General features: G+C 47.0%; 1 protein-coding gene across 4 annotated transcripts in view; it reads left to right on the top strand.

The window, feature by feature from the left end:
- LSP1 (lymphocyte specific protein 1) overlaps positions 1–17,962 on the top strand; it is an 84,599-nt gene that overhangs the window by 20,597 nt on the left and 46,040 nt on the right. For 3 of the 4 annotated variants that reach the window (XM_084630877.1, XM_084630874.1, XM_084630875.1), the window contains exon 2: positions 16,917–17,069. The exons of the other annotated variant lie outside the window; for it this stretch is intronic. In XM_084630877.1, coding sequence (XP_084487003.1) covers positions 16,917–17,069 — 153 coding nt within the window. The remainder of the gene's footprint in view (positions 1–16,916; positions 17,070–17,962) is intronic. 4 annotated transcript variants of the gene reach the window in all.

Here is a 17,962-nt window from a genome sequence, read left to right on the forward strand (position 1 = left end):
CATCTTGGAAGCAGGGAAAATAAATAAACCCCAAACAACAATATCAGCAAGGCAGAGCTGAGCTTACTGATGGCTTTTCCAGAAGCACATAGTTAAAATAGCTAAACATGACCGTACTGTGATATTTACCTGAACCTGCTGAGGTTTCCTTTTGGCTTGGAGAGTTTTTATGTGTCTCAGCTGAAGGAGAGGGGCTCGGTCTAGCAAAGTTTTTTGGGGCTATTTTGTGCAATGTATGTGTGTTTTTAGGCAACAATCCTTAAAGGGCCAGATCCTCAGCTGGTGTAAATCTGCATCAGTCCATTGATTTCAATTGGAGACAGAGATGCTGATTTACACCACCTGAGCATCTGGGTGTAGTCGCTAGGGCAGATTGTTGGACAATTAGAAGATCCTTGGTTCCTTTTTTCAATAAATGCTGAGCCCAGATCTCTCTGGGAAGGATGGCTGCACTCTGCTCTGTTCAGTTACTGAGGGTGGGACTCCACTCAGTTGTAACCATGCTGCTTTCTAATGCGGTGTAGAAACACCACTTTTGCTCCTTAGACCTTTGCCTCAGTGTCCCCAACACCCGGATTATTACAGGCATTATGGAAGCTTATCGTGAACCATGCAGGAAGGTGTCGAAAGCTCAGATTCAACAGGGGAAACTCCCTGCTCTGTTCTTTACTTTAATGCTAAGTGTGACTTAGTGGTTTGGGATATGAGAGCACTGGAGACTAATGCTCTCCTTGGAACCACACTTTGGGCATGTTAGTCTTCCCTGGGGTGTACAACTTCCCGAGTGGATGCTGGTCCCAGCCTGCAGTGTGTGTTTTTGGGTAGAGGGGATTCCAGTCTCCAGGCTCAGTTCAATTTGGGGGTTCCCATTGGCACTACTGTAGCCTGAAACCTTACCTCAGAAGGGCGTCTCTCTTCCTGGATGCGAGAGGAATTTGTTCTTCATGTCCATTCAATCCAGGGACTTCCTGTACTACCCTTTTTGGGGGGGCAGTTCAATACCTGCAGGAGACCACAGAAAGACTCCCATTAACTTTACCTGGCATTGAATTGGTCCCTTGGAGAGACAGGGGGATGGTCACCTCCATTATGACCCATTCATGTTCCTCTCCTTAGCCCTGGCTCAGGGGAATCACCCCATTTTATGGAATCTCATTTTGTAACCATGAAATTTGGGGCTGAGTTGGAAGGTGTAAAGAAGTGCAAGTGGAATAGGACCATCAAATGCATTCAAACACAGGACACGCAGCTCAGAGAATGGACCAGAATTGAGGGCTGCTGGGCAAAACAGTTACACTAAAATAAGACTCCCCTGTTCAGTCTTCCCCAGAACTCAAATCTGGGCTGAAACTCTTTGGAGGAGAAAAGGGTGATGAGCATGCTGCATATGCTCCAGAGATAGATAAATGGCCCAAACACTCACACATGCCCCAATCTAGACCTCCTCTTAATAGCTGTTCATAATTACTCTTAATATTGATGGGGATTGTAGGTGCCCATTCGGAAGAGTACATGCCCCCTGGTGTTTTATCAGATTAGAGGGAGATTTTATGGAAGATGGGGATTAACACTATGGTTGAGTCGGGTCATTTGGTAAGTGGATTTTAAATTGGATTCTGGCGTGGGTGTTTGTATACATCGCCCCTGTTCCATGTGGGGAAAAAGAGATGGATTTCACCTTGGGTTACACAGCTATAACCCCACTGAGGTCAACAGAAGGCAGGAGGGTTGCTCAGATATAGGCAGAGGACAGTCCATGCACTGTGCAGAACTTTTTCTACACAGTGAAACCCTCCTGTAGAGGAGTCATATTTCTGCACAGAACTTCGTTCTAAGTTTTGCTATAAGCAGAATTGCTGATTGTACAACTAAACTATTCAGGACTTTTTGTCTGCCTACTCTGTCACAGGACTGGTGCGGGGCTGAACTCATTCATGTTCCTAACGTGCTTTGGGATTCTTGGACTCAAGATACAACAGCAGTGCAAGGGAGTATTGCTATTATTCTGCTTTGCTACATGAATGGAGTTTCCAGGTTCACTGTAATCCCCGGGTGGTCGCACTGCAAGCCTACATAGTGCATGTGCACATTTGGTATGTCACATTTATATGGGTCACACAGGGACAGACTCTGATCTTAGTCACACTGGTGTACAACTAGACTAAACTCCAGTGACTTCAGATGCTGCTGAATCACTGAGCTTTCTCCCACACTTGCCTGTTGGAGGCAAGAAGTTGCTGATGGCTTTCCCCACTTTTAGTCTTGACACTAGGGCTCTGTAACTGTGTCCAATGAAGGGACCTATTGGCAACTTGTCAGCAGCCCCAAGTTTGCATGTAATTTGCTGGAAATAAAGAGAATGCATCCACGCTTTTCTTTAGTAGGGAGGAGCGGCCCTCGGGGACTACAGATCCCAGCATACAGTGTTGAATACGAATTCAAGCAGCCCAGCTATGCTGCATGATGGGAGCTGGGAACAGTAGCCTAAAGGGGCTTCATTTTCATACTAAAGAGAAGGGCAGCCATGGGCTCCCTCAGACTCTGTGGGCTGCACTTAAGCCCTTCACTGCCCCCATTGCCCCGCATAAGCGATTCACTGCTGTGCTCCTGTGTGGTGATATACTCAGTATGTGGTGTTGTACATGTTGTCCAGTGTAGCCCAGTTGGCTAGTTTGCCATTGTTAATATTCACTGCTATTGTAGCCCAGTGGGCTAGTTTGCCTTTATTATATTTACTGCTTTGCATTGTATTCTGCTTTGAATTATGTCCAGCAGTAATGCAAGAAACCTACAAGCCTATATCCTGAAAGATATTAGCTTCAGCAAGTTAGCATAACGCTTGAGGCCTATGAACTTTGCATAGATAAACTTTGCACAGATAAAAGGCCCAGTGGAAAAGCCCAAGTATTTGGGGAGCTGAAAATAAGAGTTTAAGGAGAAGTTCTGACCAGAGGTACATGAGTCAACCACAGAAGTGTCCTGGCAATGAACTGATGCTGTTTCCATAGGCATCATTTACTATCAGTGAAGACCCTAGTGGAAAAATACAGGAATGATGATTTTTCCAATTTGTACAGGCTTTGGATCGAGGCCTTAATGCCCGACGGGTGGCATGAGCGTGAGTGCTCTCTCCCCTGGCAGTTGTTCCCTGGAGGGCCATGAGCAGTATCTTGTTGCATCCTGGAGGTGGATTGTAAAACAAGCCCTTCTTGCTCTTTTTCTGGCCACTGGCAAAGTGGGGATACTGGGGGTTGCTTTGCATGAAGACACTAGACAGGAGCACGTCATTTGCATCTGAAAAGTTGGTGACTGGAAAGTGTCCATCAGGCTAACAGAACCCAGGGATACGCTTGATGATTGCAGAGAATACCCAGTGCAAGTGACTGTAATTAACTAGAAATGACATCCGAAAAGAATAGGCAGTTTACAAGCTTATCTCATTCTTCTTCTCTCCAATGTGTACCTAGGATCTCCCATTGTTGGGCATGGTCTCTATCAGTCAGTGGATTGCAAAAGAGCATCCATCAGACATCAGGCTGCTTTGTCTTGTTTGTAATAAATTAGCAATGACAATACCTGCGAGACAAGGTGGGTGAGGTAATAACTTTTATTAATATCTTGTAAGAGCTCTGTGCAAGCTCGAGAGTTTGTCTCTCTCACTGATAGAAGTTGCTTCAATAAAAGATATTACCTGGCCCACCTCATCTCTCTAATGTCCTGGGACCAACATGGCTATAACAACACAGCATAAAATAATGATAATACCTAGCTATGGGACTTTGTATTTTCAGTTCTAATCTAATCTATCTATCTATCTAATGAATTCTTATCAATAAGATATGCAGCTATTGCTTGTCCTTTTGATTAATTCAGTTCACCAGGCACCCCTGCTAGAATTTTATCTTCTCTGTATTTATTGAGTCTCAAGTGTTGTACAATAGAATATTACTATTTAATTAACCTACAAATCAACATCTTCATAAACCTGTTGTACTGTATGTGCCTCTGTTCAATAGTGGTTTAAATAGCATCTTTCACGGATACAGCTTCCACTGTCTTCTGAGTATGAGCAGCAACCTTGAGATGGTTTCATGTAATCAGATTTCCTTAGCCATTTAATTAATTATTACAATTGAAGAAGGGGTGTGTATGTGGAGGAGGGATAATAGAAAAGCCTCTGGTCTCATAGCACCTGGTTCTATTTTTTCCCTTCTTTGTGTGGAGGAACTCAAAAGATTTAGGCGCGAACTGAGTCATGATCAACTCCCTGGGGCAGGGCTCATCGGCTGGTTCTGTGTTTGTATAGCGCCTAGCACAGTGGAGTCCTGGTCCAGGACCGGCATTCCTCGGTGCTAATGCAATACAAACAAGAGATAATAAGGATAATTTCCAAAACGTCAACATCTGAACTCTGAATATCATCACAAGAAAAGGGGAGTGCCAGGGAATCAAGAAGAGATGTGGAGGCTATCAGTGGAGAGAAGGATCTAAGGCATTTCTTCAGTCATTCAGAATTATTGCTCTTCTGGTATCTTATCAGTCTGGGGAGTCATTAATACTTGCAAGAAAAGCCAAAGTATGGAATTTTAAATTATACTCCCCTTACTTGCAGGCCCAGTGTAGATGGTACCTTAACATGGAGATGCAGCCTGTGGAAACTGCATGTCCATACATGAAATGCTGCATCTTGAGCCAAGCATCCTTGCTCCAGGTACCTACAGGCTCCATGGCTTGTATCTCTTGATTAAAAGTGAGGGATGCTGTGATCTGCATTGTGGAACTCTGTGAACCAGTTCGGCCTATGGGTCCTGTTCTAAATTCTCCTGGGTTTTAGGCATTCTCACAATTCCACTGGCTCCTTGGATTGTGGTGTCATCTCCATTTTTCATAGCTCTTGGGAGGAACATTTTGTTTGATGGAGGATCACCTTGCTCAGTTGTTTTTCCCGTCCCTATTATTCTGCCTACCCTTCCTCACACCCCCCACAGCAACTTTCCCTGAGGTCACAAGTGTTTGTGTGATGGGAAAAATCCTCTGCTCAGTTCCTTGGTGCTGCTTTGTTTGACCCTCCAAGCACTGAGCTTTCCAGACAAGATCTGGGAAGGGAGTGTTCGAAGGGGTGGGAGGTGGGCTGGGTTGGGAGTGAATTTCTGGGCTAAAGAGGGAAGCAGCTTGTGGGAGGGTGCGGGGGAAAATGGCGACTGGGGTGCAGGTCACCTGTGACTGGGATTCTGGAATCAGGATGGGCACCAGCAGTGGGCGGTGGGGGGAAGGGTTGGGGTAGGTTGTCTCTTAATCAATCACCTTTTTTATGTGCCCATCCCGGGTTATCTAGGGGCTAGATACCACCGGGTGGGGGAGAGAACTTGCAATGAAGAAGTGGGGCAGGTGAAAACAATTGTCTGCTGGGGAGTGAGGAGGGAGCAAGTTGCGGGTGGCAGAGCTACTGCAGTGGGTGGAAAGGCAGAGGCAAATGGGAGGGGATCAGGCTACTGGGTCAGGGATCAGCTGTTGCTGGACGGTGGGGTCCTAGGAGCAGCAGGAGGACTTAGAAGCTCCAGCTGAGTATCCCAGCGCAATTTGCTGAGGACAAGTACAGCCCTAGGGGTTAAAAACGCTGCCTTCCACCCCGCCTCCATCTTTCCCCAAGAGCCCGCAGATCCACAATGGCCTCTCCCCTCGTGCAATACCCTTTCAGTCCCTTTGTTATCGTCCCTTCCCCCCGCTCTTTGCACCATTACTCACTCGGTCTGAGCATAGCTGACAGGCACCTTAGCAAGCTCACTGAGGCAGAGGAATGAGTGGGGGGCGGGGGAGAGAAATGTCCATATGCCGTTTGTTGGGCCTTTGCGCACGGGCTCTGCTGGGCTCCCAGGACACGCTACCAGGCTTGGTGTGCCAGACTGATGGATCACACAGCACTGGAGGGGTGTGCCCTGATCCTTAGGATTCCCAGGTGACCCCCCACCCCGCCTCCTCTCCCTATAGCTAGTACTACTCTAGTGCTGTGCTGTTTGCAGTCCATATTGCTTTCCTGATATCTGAGTGTCAACACCAGGCCTCATTGTCTGGGTGGGAATGATGCATGTTATCTGGGAAGCAGCTACCCTCTCCCCACCCGGTATTGTATTGAGTGTTTCTCTGGGTGCACATCTTCACACAGGAGAGGGTAAGCCTGCCTGCAAGCCTCCCCAGCACCCGTTGTCTGGGAAGCTGTAAAAGGGCAGAGGGGAAGGTCCTCATTGCAGTCCCACCCTGGTGCTAACACACCCACATGCATGTTGTAGCACTGAGCTCTCTCTTGGCTTTGAGCAACATTGAGCTCGGCCAGAGGAACTGACTGTTATTTCAGGCCATGGACATTTATGGCCCTTCCTTCGCTGTGAATGAAGGAGTTGGGAGCAAGGCAGGGCTTGGACAGCAAATCTGCCATCCTCCTTCTCCCCCCAAAATCTGTCTTCTTTGTTGTGATCCAGCACCCTTCAATTAAAGGATGTCAAAGGAGCACTTTGCAACTTTTAACAGGCTAACCCTGTGAGGTAGGTAAGTGTTGTTAACCCCATTTTACAGATGGAGAATCTGAGACTGAGTGACTTGTCAGTGATCACCCAGTGAGTCAGTGGCCACGCTGGCAACAGAACGCAGGAGGCCTGGCTCCTGTGAAGCTCTCTGCCTCCCCTAAAACAGTTAAATCAACAACCGTTAGCGTCATGCTGGCAAATAGATTTGCAGCACGAAAGCCAGATGCTCACAAGCAAAATCTTTTCATTTGCAGACAGAGCCTCACGCCCACCTCTGGAGCCTGGGCTGGGAGAATGACACCCTGCCCCATTTGAGCTCACTGGATGGCTGTGGAAGGCTCCATTTCCCTTCCCCGGAGCGACTTTGCATTCGTAGGATACCCACATTCCACTGTTCCTGCCCACCTGTCCCCCCAAAGTCTGCTGACTAATCCTGCTCTCACCAATGGAGGAATGTGAGCGTTCCCTCCTGAATACCATGTGGATTCATTCCCAGAATTTCCTAGCTCTCTGGACTGCTAGAAGCTCTGCAGCTGCCACGCATCTAGCCATTAACTATAACATTACTGCTCCATATAGTACAGGGGCTGCCTATGGCGTGATCAATTTTATTGCATTCTGTTACCACCATTCCTCTTAGCCTACTCCAGAGCTTCGATTTCTCCAGACCTATTGGCCATCTAGGGCCCAATTCTGTTCCCGTTGACATCAGCGGGAGTTGGACTGAGCCCTTCAGTGTCATGGAGTGCGGTTTATTCCTGCCAACCCTGAACGGTCTTAGTATAAAGCAAGCAAATCCCTGGGGATGAATGGAGCATCAGCTGATGGCGGTCAGTGATCATGTTGGGGGAAAGGGTTTGGTTTGCAAGTCTAAAAATGGCCAAATCAATCTGAGAGAGCTTTTCAGTAAGAAGAGGCAGTGGACAGGATGTTGGGTCTGGATCTCAGGACGCTTGGTTCTGTTCCTGGCTCGGCTGCATGATGACAACAGGAAGATGCTTCACCACTCTGTGCTCCTGTCACCTCCTCCCAGCCTTTGTCTTAACTGTAAGCCCTTTGGGGCAGGGACTGTCTCATTATGTGTATGTGCAGTGCCTGGCACAATGGGGCTCTGAGCTTGGCTGTGACTTCTGGTTGCTACTGTAAGATAAATAACAGTAATAAAGGAAGCACACCTTAAATCCCACTGGGAACTGAAAAGCACACTCCCATTGCCTCTCTGCACTCCGCTATTCAGTGCTGTGCATGTGCTGATCTCTGCCCTACGTGTCGAGGACTCAGGGGAGTTCTGTAGAATGAAGTGGAGCAGAATGAGTGAATGAAGAACTATTGTTGAGCGCCTGGATTCTAACCTCTCGACTCATCAGTACTATAAAAAACATCAGGCCTCATTTTGATCTCACTTATGCTAGTTCTAAACTGGCATAACGTTATTAACCTCTGTGTGGCCACTCCTGGTTTATACCAGTGTCAACGAGAGCAGAAGCAGGTCCCCATTGAAATTGGCCGGGAACGGCAAACAGCGGCCGCTAGGAGCTGCCGGGGGCCAAGCCTGCGGATGGTCAATGTCAGCAAAATGTCTTGCGGCCCACAATCAGATTACTCTGATGGGCCGCATGTGGCCCGCGGGCTGCAGATTGCCTACCACTGATTTAGAGTATAGACTCTTGGGGGTAAAGATAATCTCTTACAATGCAGAGCTGAGATGAGCTAAGGTGCATTAAAATGAAAAATCATTAGAAGAAGCATTGAAGACAATTCTTTGGAAAGCCCAGTTCAGTTTGGTTCAATTTCTGTTCAGGAGATGGGTGAAGCTTTGGGCTGCTGCTTATTTTACCTGTACTGCTCGGCCTGTCCCTGTCTCAAGATTTGCTTTGTTTTGTTTTTCTTTTAAGCAAGCAGTGTTTCTTTTCCCCAGCTCCTTGCACCAAACAGGTCAGCAGGGATGAGATCGGAGATGATTCAAGGGGTGTGTGGGTGTGTGTGCTGGGGGGTGGGGCTTAGCCCTCTCCTGCTGCCTGGATCCTGTAGGCAAAGCTGTGATTTATACGATGGGTGGGGGGAAATGACTGAGATAGGACAGCTACAGGCATGGAAGAAAAGCTTGGTATGAGAGAAAGGCACTTTGTAACAAAGACTCCATACTGAGCTTTGCAGCCCAGAAATTGAACTAATAATGGCCCAGCACAGTAATGTCTTTTTATGCGTGTCTGACCAATGAGCTAATCTCTCAGCGCCAAAATAAACATTTCTTCCCTCGAGGGATAGGTTGGGAGACTAGCCTCCCTGCCTATATGGATATCTGTCACTGGGTTTCCCCCGTCTTCTTCACACTACCCAACCCACTCCTACCTACCAAAGTAGGTAATGATTTTACTGAGTCTTTGCTATTAAACAACATTATTCATAGGTCATAGAATCCTATCTCCCAAGAAACATGGCTCCATTTTCTGGTCATCTAAGTTAAAGATACCTCCCGTTGTAGTAATTTTGTTGGCCGGAGGGAAAATTGTGCCTTGTGTTGGGGAGTGAAACCACTTTCTCCTGCATTCCATAGGAAGAAGGATGGTCCAGTGGTTGAGAGCTAGCTGGAGAGCTGGGTTCAGATCCCTGCTCTGCTACAGGTTTCCTGGGTGACCTTGGGTAAGTGAATTGGGACCTGATGTTTTAAAAGGTATTAGATGTCTAAAGAGGTAGCTGGGAACCTAGTGGGACTGTGAAAAGAAGAAGTCCCTAGGCACCTACCACGTTGATTTCCATTGATCATAGGACTGTGTGAGAAATCATGCTGGATGCTAGTTTGACCCAAGGGATGTATGGCTAGCAGTGATGGGAGTAAACTGAGCAGAGGAAAACTTACAGTACATGTCCTCAAACAGTGATGTCTGATAGACACACCGCAACAATCTCCTCAAGGGAAGCAGTGGAAACCTCATTATTTGGGTAGACAAAGACCACAAGAACATGCCATAGACAATGATCAGTCACATTTGGTATTAAGGGGACTTCTATTTATCATTTATAAAGGTTAATACATGATTAATGGATGGTTTAATCAATTGTTATAGGGTCCAACAGGTCTTGCTTGTAACCATGATTTATAATCTTCTGCTGATGCCCTTAAAACCATCTATAACAAGACCAGTTCATGTCTATAACATGCTTATCACATCTATTAATCCTTTATGAACTAATGCTAAAAGCACCCTTAATATTAAGTCAGCAGCAGGAGGAATCAGTTGATTGACGTAGGTCTTTGTCTATCCGGATGTCTTGTGAGTCACATTTGCTGGTGGTCACTAGAAATGAGTTTATTGGCGAAGGGAAGACCCCATGAATAAGTCCGGGGGAGCTTCCTCTCCCTTCCCTCTTGGCTAAAACTAATGGGAGGGGGGCTGGGGAAACATCCAGAGGGCTGCCATTGCCACCTGCTTTCAGCTTCAGACACCCCTCCTTCTCTATGGTGGTATCTTCAGAAGCACTCAGCACTGGCCTAACCTGACTCCCACTGAAGTCAGTGGAAGTTTTACCATTGAGTCCAATGGAAGCAGAGTTCGGTCAACACCCGACTGCTTTTGGAAATACCATCCAGACTGTACGGTGGCGCACGTAATAAATTCCTGCTGCGAGTGCGAGTAGGTGATCCTAAAGCCTGAGGCTGCCTTCACCTAACCTGGTCCTTACGTATGCGGGTGGGGGGAGAAGGGGGACGAGATTGTCTCACATACACAGGCACCAAAGAAAATAATTGTAAAGCACTTGCTGCCACTGCTGGCTCGGGAGACAGGAATGCTGAATTCACTTGCATAGGGGTATTGAATTCTGGCACAGATCCTTGAAGTCAAGCCCCCATTGGAGGCTTTTCATTTTCCTTTCTGGAATTAGCTTCAGTGCTGAGAGCTGGTTCTGGGCCAGCAAAACTTCCTTTTAGTGTGAACCATGCAAAAGATTCCCAGAGTCTGGGGCACTTCCCTTAAAGACGGCAGAAGCTGTGCCAGAAATTCTCCTGCCTGGCCACTATCATTTCCTCAAGCGTGGGTGAGGAGTATGCCCCAGGGAACGTGACCTTCCTTGAAATCCTTGGTTGTGAGAAGTGGGAGTTAACAGCACCTTGCCTCAAAAGAGCAGAGTTAGAGGAACTCCAGATCTGGATCCAGAGGTCCCAGCTGTAGAGAAGATAAAGAGTTAAAACTGTTATGGACTCATGGCTGGAGAGTCTTATTGCAGCCCACAACTGCCCTTGCTTCACTGGCTCTGTTACATGGTAATATGGCATAGCTGACCCATTATGCACCTCTATACCATGGTGGAAAGGGACATGATTACTCCATGCACAGCACACAGGCTGCAGGACAGCTACGAGATCACTGGAACCCCATGGGCTGGAGATGAGGCTTTCGTCAAAGCATTTGGAATGAATGCAATTCCTCCTTCACTCCCTCTCTCTTTCCCTCAGCTCATTAATTCCACACACAGAGATCTATCATGTAAGGGTGCACTGTCAGGCTTCTCCTGCTCTCTGAGCCCATCCCATGGAAAGCCTGTGAGGAGGACAACGGAGATGGAGGAAGGAGCTGGTGAGCGTGGGGTGGTGAAAGCTTTTGCTCCACACTGAAGTCCATGCTGACCCCTTGTCCCTCTTTGAGAAAGCCCTGGGCAGACAGACTAGGGGTGGGGGAGAATCTGGGTCAGACGGGGTAGCAGCTATTATTGTAATGGCTTTTTTGTCCCAATTCCATTTCAGCAGGGAGATTGTATCTGGGGAGAACATGCCCTGCGGGCTTTGGGGAATAATCAGATGATACATGGCTGTTCCCCAGGGTTCACAGTGCAGGGGATGGGAGGCAGGATCATAAAGGTTACAGCAAAAGAGCCGCATGGCAAGTGAGCACAGTTTAATCAGTCATAAATAATCCATTCCATGCGTTTAAATATGCCTTTTGGTATTATCATGGCCTGGCCTCAATCACACCCTATGCAACCCCAGGGATGGGGTAGAAAGGAGGTCAAACTCAGACCCACTGTGCGAGACCGTACAAGTTTTCCCTCTTTCTCCACCTCCTTTTCTTTGGTTCTTCTCTGCACATTGACCTCATGTCCTGTGCTCAGGACATATTTGCAGCTGTCTCTGCATCAAGAAGTTAGGACGTCACAAAAGTTAGGACTCCTGGGTGAAAGGATAGGCTAAGGAAGATGCAGGCCTATGGTGGGGGGTGGGGTCGGGGGGAGGCTGTGCTGTGCAGAAGGGTCTTTACATTGTTTGGTAGAAAGGCTGCATTTAAAGCAAGGGAGATTCAGAGGTAATGAATGTCAAATGGTCCCTAACACGTGCAATTTCTGGATCTATTGGTTATTCATTGTGATGTACATTTGCAATTGAAAATAGGCAAACTGGCTATATGTTGGGGGGCAGGGGAGGGAAAGGCTGGATACAGTGAGATAATGGACTGTACTAATCCTTCAGCTGTGATCCTTACCCATAAGGCTAAACCCCACAAGTGTAATGAACATGGGTGTTCTTAGGCTATGTCTACACTACAGACCCTAGATTGGCATAGCTGTGCTGGTCCGGTCCCCTAGTGTAGACTCAGCATATGCCGACAGAAAGAGTGTTTCTGCCAGTATATGAACACCATCTCCCCAAATGATGTTAGCTTTGCGCTCTTTGGTTGCTCTCTTTAGTTGTCTACAGTGTAGGTTTAGTCAGCACAGCTGTGTCCTTAAAGTGTGTGGTTTTTTTTCCACATCCCTGACTGATGTAGCTACGCTGGTAGAAGTTTTAAGTGTAAACCAGGCCTAAGTCTAGTCCCTAGTGGATAATATCCAGTTTATCTTTAAGCCACTGTGTAATTAGCAGCTCCTACTTAGGACTGGAATGGCAGGGAGTGAGCTTGGGCGCGTGTGTTGCATCCAGGCCAGTTTGGAGTCACGTTGGCAGAGCTGTAGTGAAGAAAGCTTGGCCAGAGCCTGCTTGTGCAATGCCTGGATCTGGCCAGTTCTCCCAGCCCCTACACTTCTTGAGCACTGAAATTCACCAGATCTGCTCAAAAGTTTTGAAGAGGGGACATCTTTAGCAGCGCCACGGACAAACAAGTGACATCAGAGAGAAACCCCAGCCTGAGCTGCAGCTGGGACTGTTTGGTGCGCCCCCTCTTCCTGACAGAAGCCTGGGAGAGGCTTTCAGCATGACGGCACTTCCCTCCAGCTGGAGGCCCCGGGCCTCTGAGCACTGTGCAGCACAATAGAAAGCAGCGACCCACGTGTTTATGGCAAAGAGGCTCTCAGCACTGGGATAACTGCAATGTGGGTCAGTTGGAAGAGAAGCCAATATGCCAGGCTGTCCTTTGGCAGGGTGAATTTGGTGGGTATCTTTCGATTGGGCCGAGCAATGATTTTAATCCTCCCCACCCCCGTTTGTTCTTGTTATTATTGTCCTCCGCTCACATGCCACACAGCCAGTTCAGAAGATGCAGTGACAGAATAGTGAGCCGGTGAGGTCATGGAGAGAGAATTAGTCACATCCAACTGGGAAACAGAGAGAGCTGCAAGCCAAGCTCATTTGATAATGTAAATGACTGTCACACAAATTTCTATTGGAGCCCCCCGGGAGACTCCAGCTCACCCCTGGGGGGTGGGAGGGGGTAGTTATAATTCTTCCCCACTGCAGCCCCCTGGGGAATTCCAGGTGAATTCTAAAAATCCCACTCATTCTGGGGCCCTCACACCTTATGACTGGGGGAGTCCAGGACAGACGGGGTTAAGAGCCTTTCTGAAACAGAGACTTTATCAAGTTCTGTCACATAAGAAAGGAAGGTCGAGGCGGAGCTTAATGAATGACTTCATTTATATATCTTACCTCCTCCCCCCCCCCACCTTGGCTCCTGGCCAGGACCACAGACAACTGTTTCTATGGGAACTAGGGAGAAAACAGTAAATATGAGTGTGGAATGAATAAAGAAGGGGATTTGCTTGGGTCTTCTTTCTGGTGGCTTCATGCTCTCTGTGCCTGTGTGGAGTAGGGCGGGGTGGAAGAGGCAGGATGGGAGAAGGGGGGAGCAATTTAATTCACGTAATGTAATTTTTAGAAAATGCAGTGTCCCTTCTGGCAGTGGTGCTGGGTCGTGACCGGCAGAAGAAGCTCATTCCTGTGGCGGGAGACGAGAAATCCGGGCTGGTCTGTGCACTGTAACTTTGCTACACCCCACTAGTGTGCTGAAATCACCACTCTCTCTGTGCTCTTTCAGTCCTCCTCGCCAGCTCCTCTGAGGTCTTTGGCGTGTTTGCCATGTGCTGTCGTGCCACACTGGGATGGTGAGGAGCTTTAAATGGAGGTGAGCTCAGACACATTGTGGTCTGAGAACACACAAAAAAGGGCTGGAAAACAAGCTAGTCAAAGAAACATCAGATATGTTGGCCAAGGTTCTCAGAATTCACTGATGATTTTGGATGCCTGGCTTGAGACACCTGAGTGATGGCTCTTGACAACTGCCTGCGGAAAGCTCTTTGCAACAATTACTCTGAGGCAGTGTGGTCTAGGAGCTATGGCAGTAGTCCGAGAGTCAGGAGACCTGTATTCTCTTCCCAGCTCTGCCAGTCACCTGTTCTGTATCCTTGGATAAGTTACTGTGCCTCAGTTTCCCATTCCCACACTTTCTCTATCTTGTCTGTTTAGATTGTAAGCTCTTTGGGGCAGGGGCCATCTTTCTCTATGATGCTGTCTACACACCCCTTTGCATCAGGTTCATTAAGATGGTGCAAACCCCTGTGGGAACATAGGTATTCTGGTTTAAGTACTTTATTTAGGTTTTGCTTAAACCTGTCCCTAACTGATTTAAGGTAAAGATTTAAAAATGAGCCTTGTTTAAACTGCAATAAGCATGTCCACACAGCCTTTTGCACCAGTTTAGCTAAATCACTTTCAAATCACACCTTTCGTTAAACTGGTGCAGCTCTACATGTACACCAGCCCTCTGGTATGTACGGCACCTAGCACCATGTGGCCTCGCACCTGGAGCCTCTGGGTGTTACTCTCATTACAAATCATCAACATAACAAAGGACCTTACTCTTTGCTCAAAAACCAATGCTTTCCTCAAAGCTCTCCTTTATGTATGTTTGCAAAAATATCTCCAGGGGAACATCCAGGGTCAGATAGACTCACCCCTACAATGAAGCAAAAGGATTGGAGCCCTTGCTATTGCAGCTGGAGCCCGGCTGATAGGGGCCATGAATGACTCAGCCCTCACTCTATTACAGCTATAGTCTGAGACCCTAAGGAAGCAGGAGTCTGGCAGGGATGGGCTGGTGCTGAAGTTAGACTGGTCGGGTCACTGACATAGCTTGTCCTTCTCACACCAAGATCAGCATGGTGCTGAAAGAGGCGAGAAGGGGAGGAGCGGATCCTGCATGAAAATTCATGTTATCACCAGTGTAGGAATGTTGCCGCGGTCTTATCGTTTCCTCTGGGATCTGAGAGGTCACTTTGCTGACAGAGGGTTTATTATCTGGAGGCTGGGACATTCTGGGAGAAGCCAAGCCAGGATTTTCTTCTATGCAAGGGAGGAAGGAAACAGTACAGAGCACAGCTGGAGCCCGGCTGAGCGATAGCACTGGGTACCCTCCTCCAACATTCCCTGCACCATTGTAGCAAGGGAACAGCTTGGCACAGGAATTCTGATTAAAATATAACTACTCAGCTGATTAAGAAAACATGTCAAGGTCTGCTCCACGTAGGGCTCTCTCCCTGGGAGTGTAGGGGCCCACAAACCTGGATTTGGATTTCTCACAGTATTGGGCAACCTTTCAGCTTCAGGGCCTGGGATTTCCGAGAGCTGGATCGTTGTTGTGTATAATATTTGTCATTCTTTTAATGTTACTGCAGAGGGGCAGAACTAATGGAGCTGAGGGCTGAAATCCTTCCTTTGGCCCAGAGTATGGAACAAATCTCTGCTCTGCGCAGCACTTGACCATGTGCTGAAATGCCTTTCAAGTGCACTCGCTTAAGGCCTTTCCTGAATCAGGACCATCATGTACAGAACAGCTAGGCAGCACACTTCCCCCACGCTGCCCTGTCAAGGTGCTTCAACTCTGACCTAGGGGTTAGAAGGTGATTTAGTTTCCCAGGCCATCCAATGCTAGATCTTTTTGTTGAGGCTGCCAGAAGGGCCACCAGTTGCCATGATATCAGTGTGATAGGAACAGCTGCCCCCTGGGCGGAGATCTAGAGCCTCTTTTCACATGCCCTTTTCGGTCACTGCCAGCTGAGGCTGGATGACACACAGGGAAAGTGACCAGACTATCAAACTGAAAAAGCAGAACGTCTATTCCACAGCCGGCATGGGCAGGCTGTGGGATGATATCTATTGCGTAGGTGGCACCAGGTGCTGTAGGGAGAGTTTCCCTGCAGTCTGGGATTGCTCAGCGGCACCCCCGCTGAGGCAGTGTGAATCGTGCTGTTGAGCATCCAATGGGATACTAGAGCTGGTTGGAAACCAGAATTTCTGTCCCGTGGGAAATTCCAGCATTTTGGGGGTGGGGATGGGGGAATGGGGAGGGAAGGGGGGGAATTCCAGATGGGAAATAAAAGCTGAAATTTTGAAATTTCCCACAGAATGAAAATTCTGACAAATTTAAATTTGGGACCATTCAAATGGTTTGTTTTGATAAAGTCAAAATGTTTCATTTTGACCGTATCATTTGAATTTATTTCATGTTGATTTTCATATTATAGTAAAAGATTACCTATAACGTATTAATGTAATGTAATGGTGAAATCGATATTTATTATAAAGGGCAGCATGAAATGACTTGCAATGAGAGTCAAAAAGAAACATCTTTACCTTATCGAAACAAAATGAGAAATGATTTGTTCTGACTTTTTTCCCATTGAAAACTTAATTGAAATGGACGCATCCCCACGAAATGTTTAGAGTCTGACAAAATTGCATTTTTGGGGAATGAAAAATAGTTCCATGGAATACATTTTGACCAGTTTTATGGGATAGTTAGGTATCCTGTTTTAGTTTTGAATTTCTGGTACAGGCCGTTGGAAAATGGGACTGCCTTGGAAAGAATGGGACATATTGGGCCTTCATGTCTGAAAGACTCTACCATAGACACAGTTACCCATCCCCTAAGAAGCAATCCAGCCCTCTCATACAAGGCCTGATTCTGCAATCCTATTGTCTCATGTTGTGTAGCACTTACACAAGTGGTTTCCTTAGCTTCCAGGCATGCTGCGAGGGTAAGTAAGTGCTCCTTGGCAGGAGTGAAGCTCACAGAATGGGGCCCACCCGGTGCTGTGTTTTCTCCTGAGATTCCAGGACATTTTCCCTTTATTTGCTTCTCTCGGAACTGGCTGCCTGCTTTAAGAATGCATTTCCCTTCTGGTTGACAGGCTGACAGCACAGTGGAGTGTGGAGGATGAGGAAGAGGCAGCAAGAGAGCGACGTAGAAGGGAACGGGAGAAACAGCAGAGGTCCCAGGCAGAAGATGGCTTGAACAACACCGACTCCTTGTCAGAGAGTGGGCTGCCAGTACAGGAAAACCAGTAAGAAGAGCTGGAGCGTAGAACACTCTTCAAACAAGCGCCATCCTAGTGGCAAAAATCTTCACTTTTGGCTCGTGCTCGTGTGGCCCAGATACCACTCACTGTGCTGCTCTGCCCCTGTCTGGTGGTAGCTGGGCCACATATAAAGGTTGATAGGCTTGGTAAAGCCTTGGCTGGCAAGGGAGGGTTTTTTAGATTGATGCTTATGCTTTAAAATTCAGATGTCACAGATTCTATCCCTACTGCCACCAAGCCTTTTAGGGGGACAGTTTTAAATTTTCCTGTGAGATGAAAATGCAGGGGGCTGGGAGTTTAAATGAGGAGAGTTCAATAAGGGTTAAATTGATGTACAAGACCCCAGTTCAGCAAAGTGTTTAGACACATGGTTAATTTTAAGGATAGGCATAGTTCTGTTGAAGTCTACAGAACTTGTTTAAGCATATTAAGTGTTTTGTAGGATCAGGGCCCAAATTAAACAAGAAGTGGAGCTGATTGAAAAAAATAGTGAGAATATTTCATCTGAATTTTTAAAAAGTGTCAGCCAGCTCTGTAAGGCCCTGATCCTGCCACCACTTATACATGTGCTTAACTTCACCACTGATGGCTGAGCACGTGCATAAGTGATTGTAGTATCAGGGCCAAGGCATAAAAACAGCAAACAAAATTGTGGGGAAAACAAATCAAAATTTGTTTGTGAAAAAAAATTTCAGGAAAAAATCTGAATTTATTCATGAAAAAAACCTAATTTTTTCATGAAAAAATGCAGAATTTTTCATGAAAAGAGTTCAATTTTTGTCAGGATTTTAAAACATTTTCTCAAGATTTTTATTTTCAAATTCCTGTGAAAATGTTTCCTTTTTTGTGAGAAGCATTTCATCACTATTTGGAAAATT

This window comes from Lepidochelys olivacea (genome assembly GCF_965140295.1).
Source record: "Lepidochelys olivacea isolate rLepOli2 genome assembly, chromosome: 6".
Classification (NCBI taxonomy): domain Eukaryota; kingdom Metazoa; phylum Chordata; order Testudines; family Cheloniidae; genus Lepidochelys; species Lepidochelys olivacea.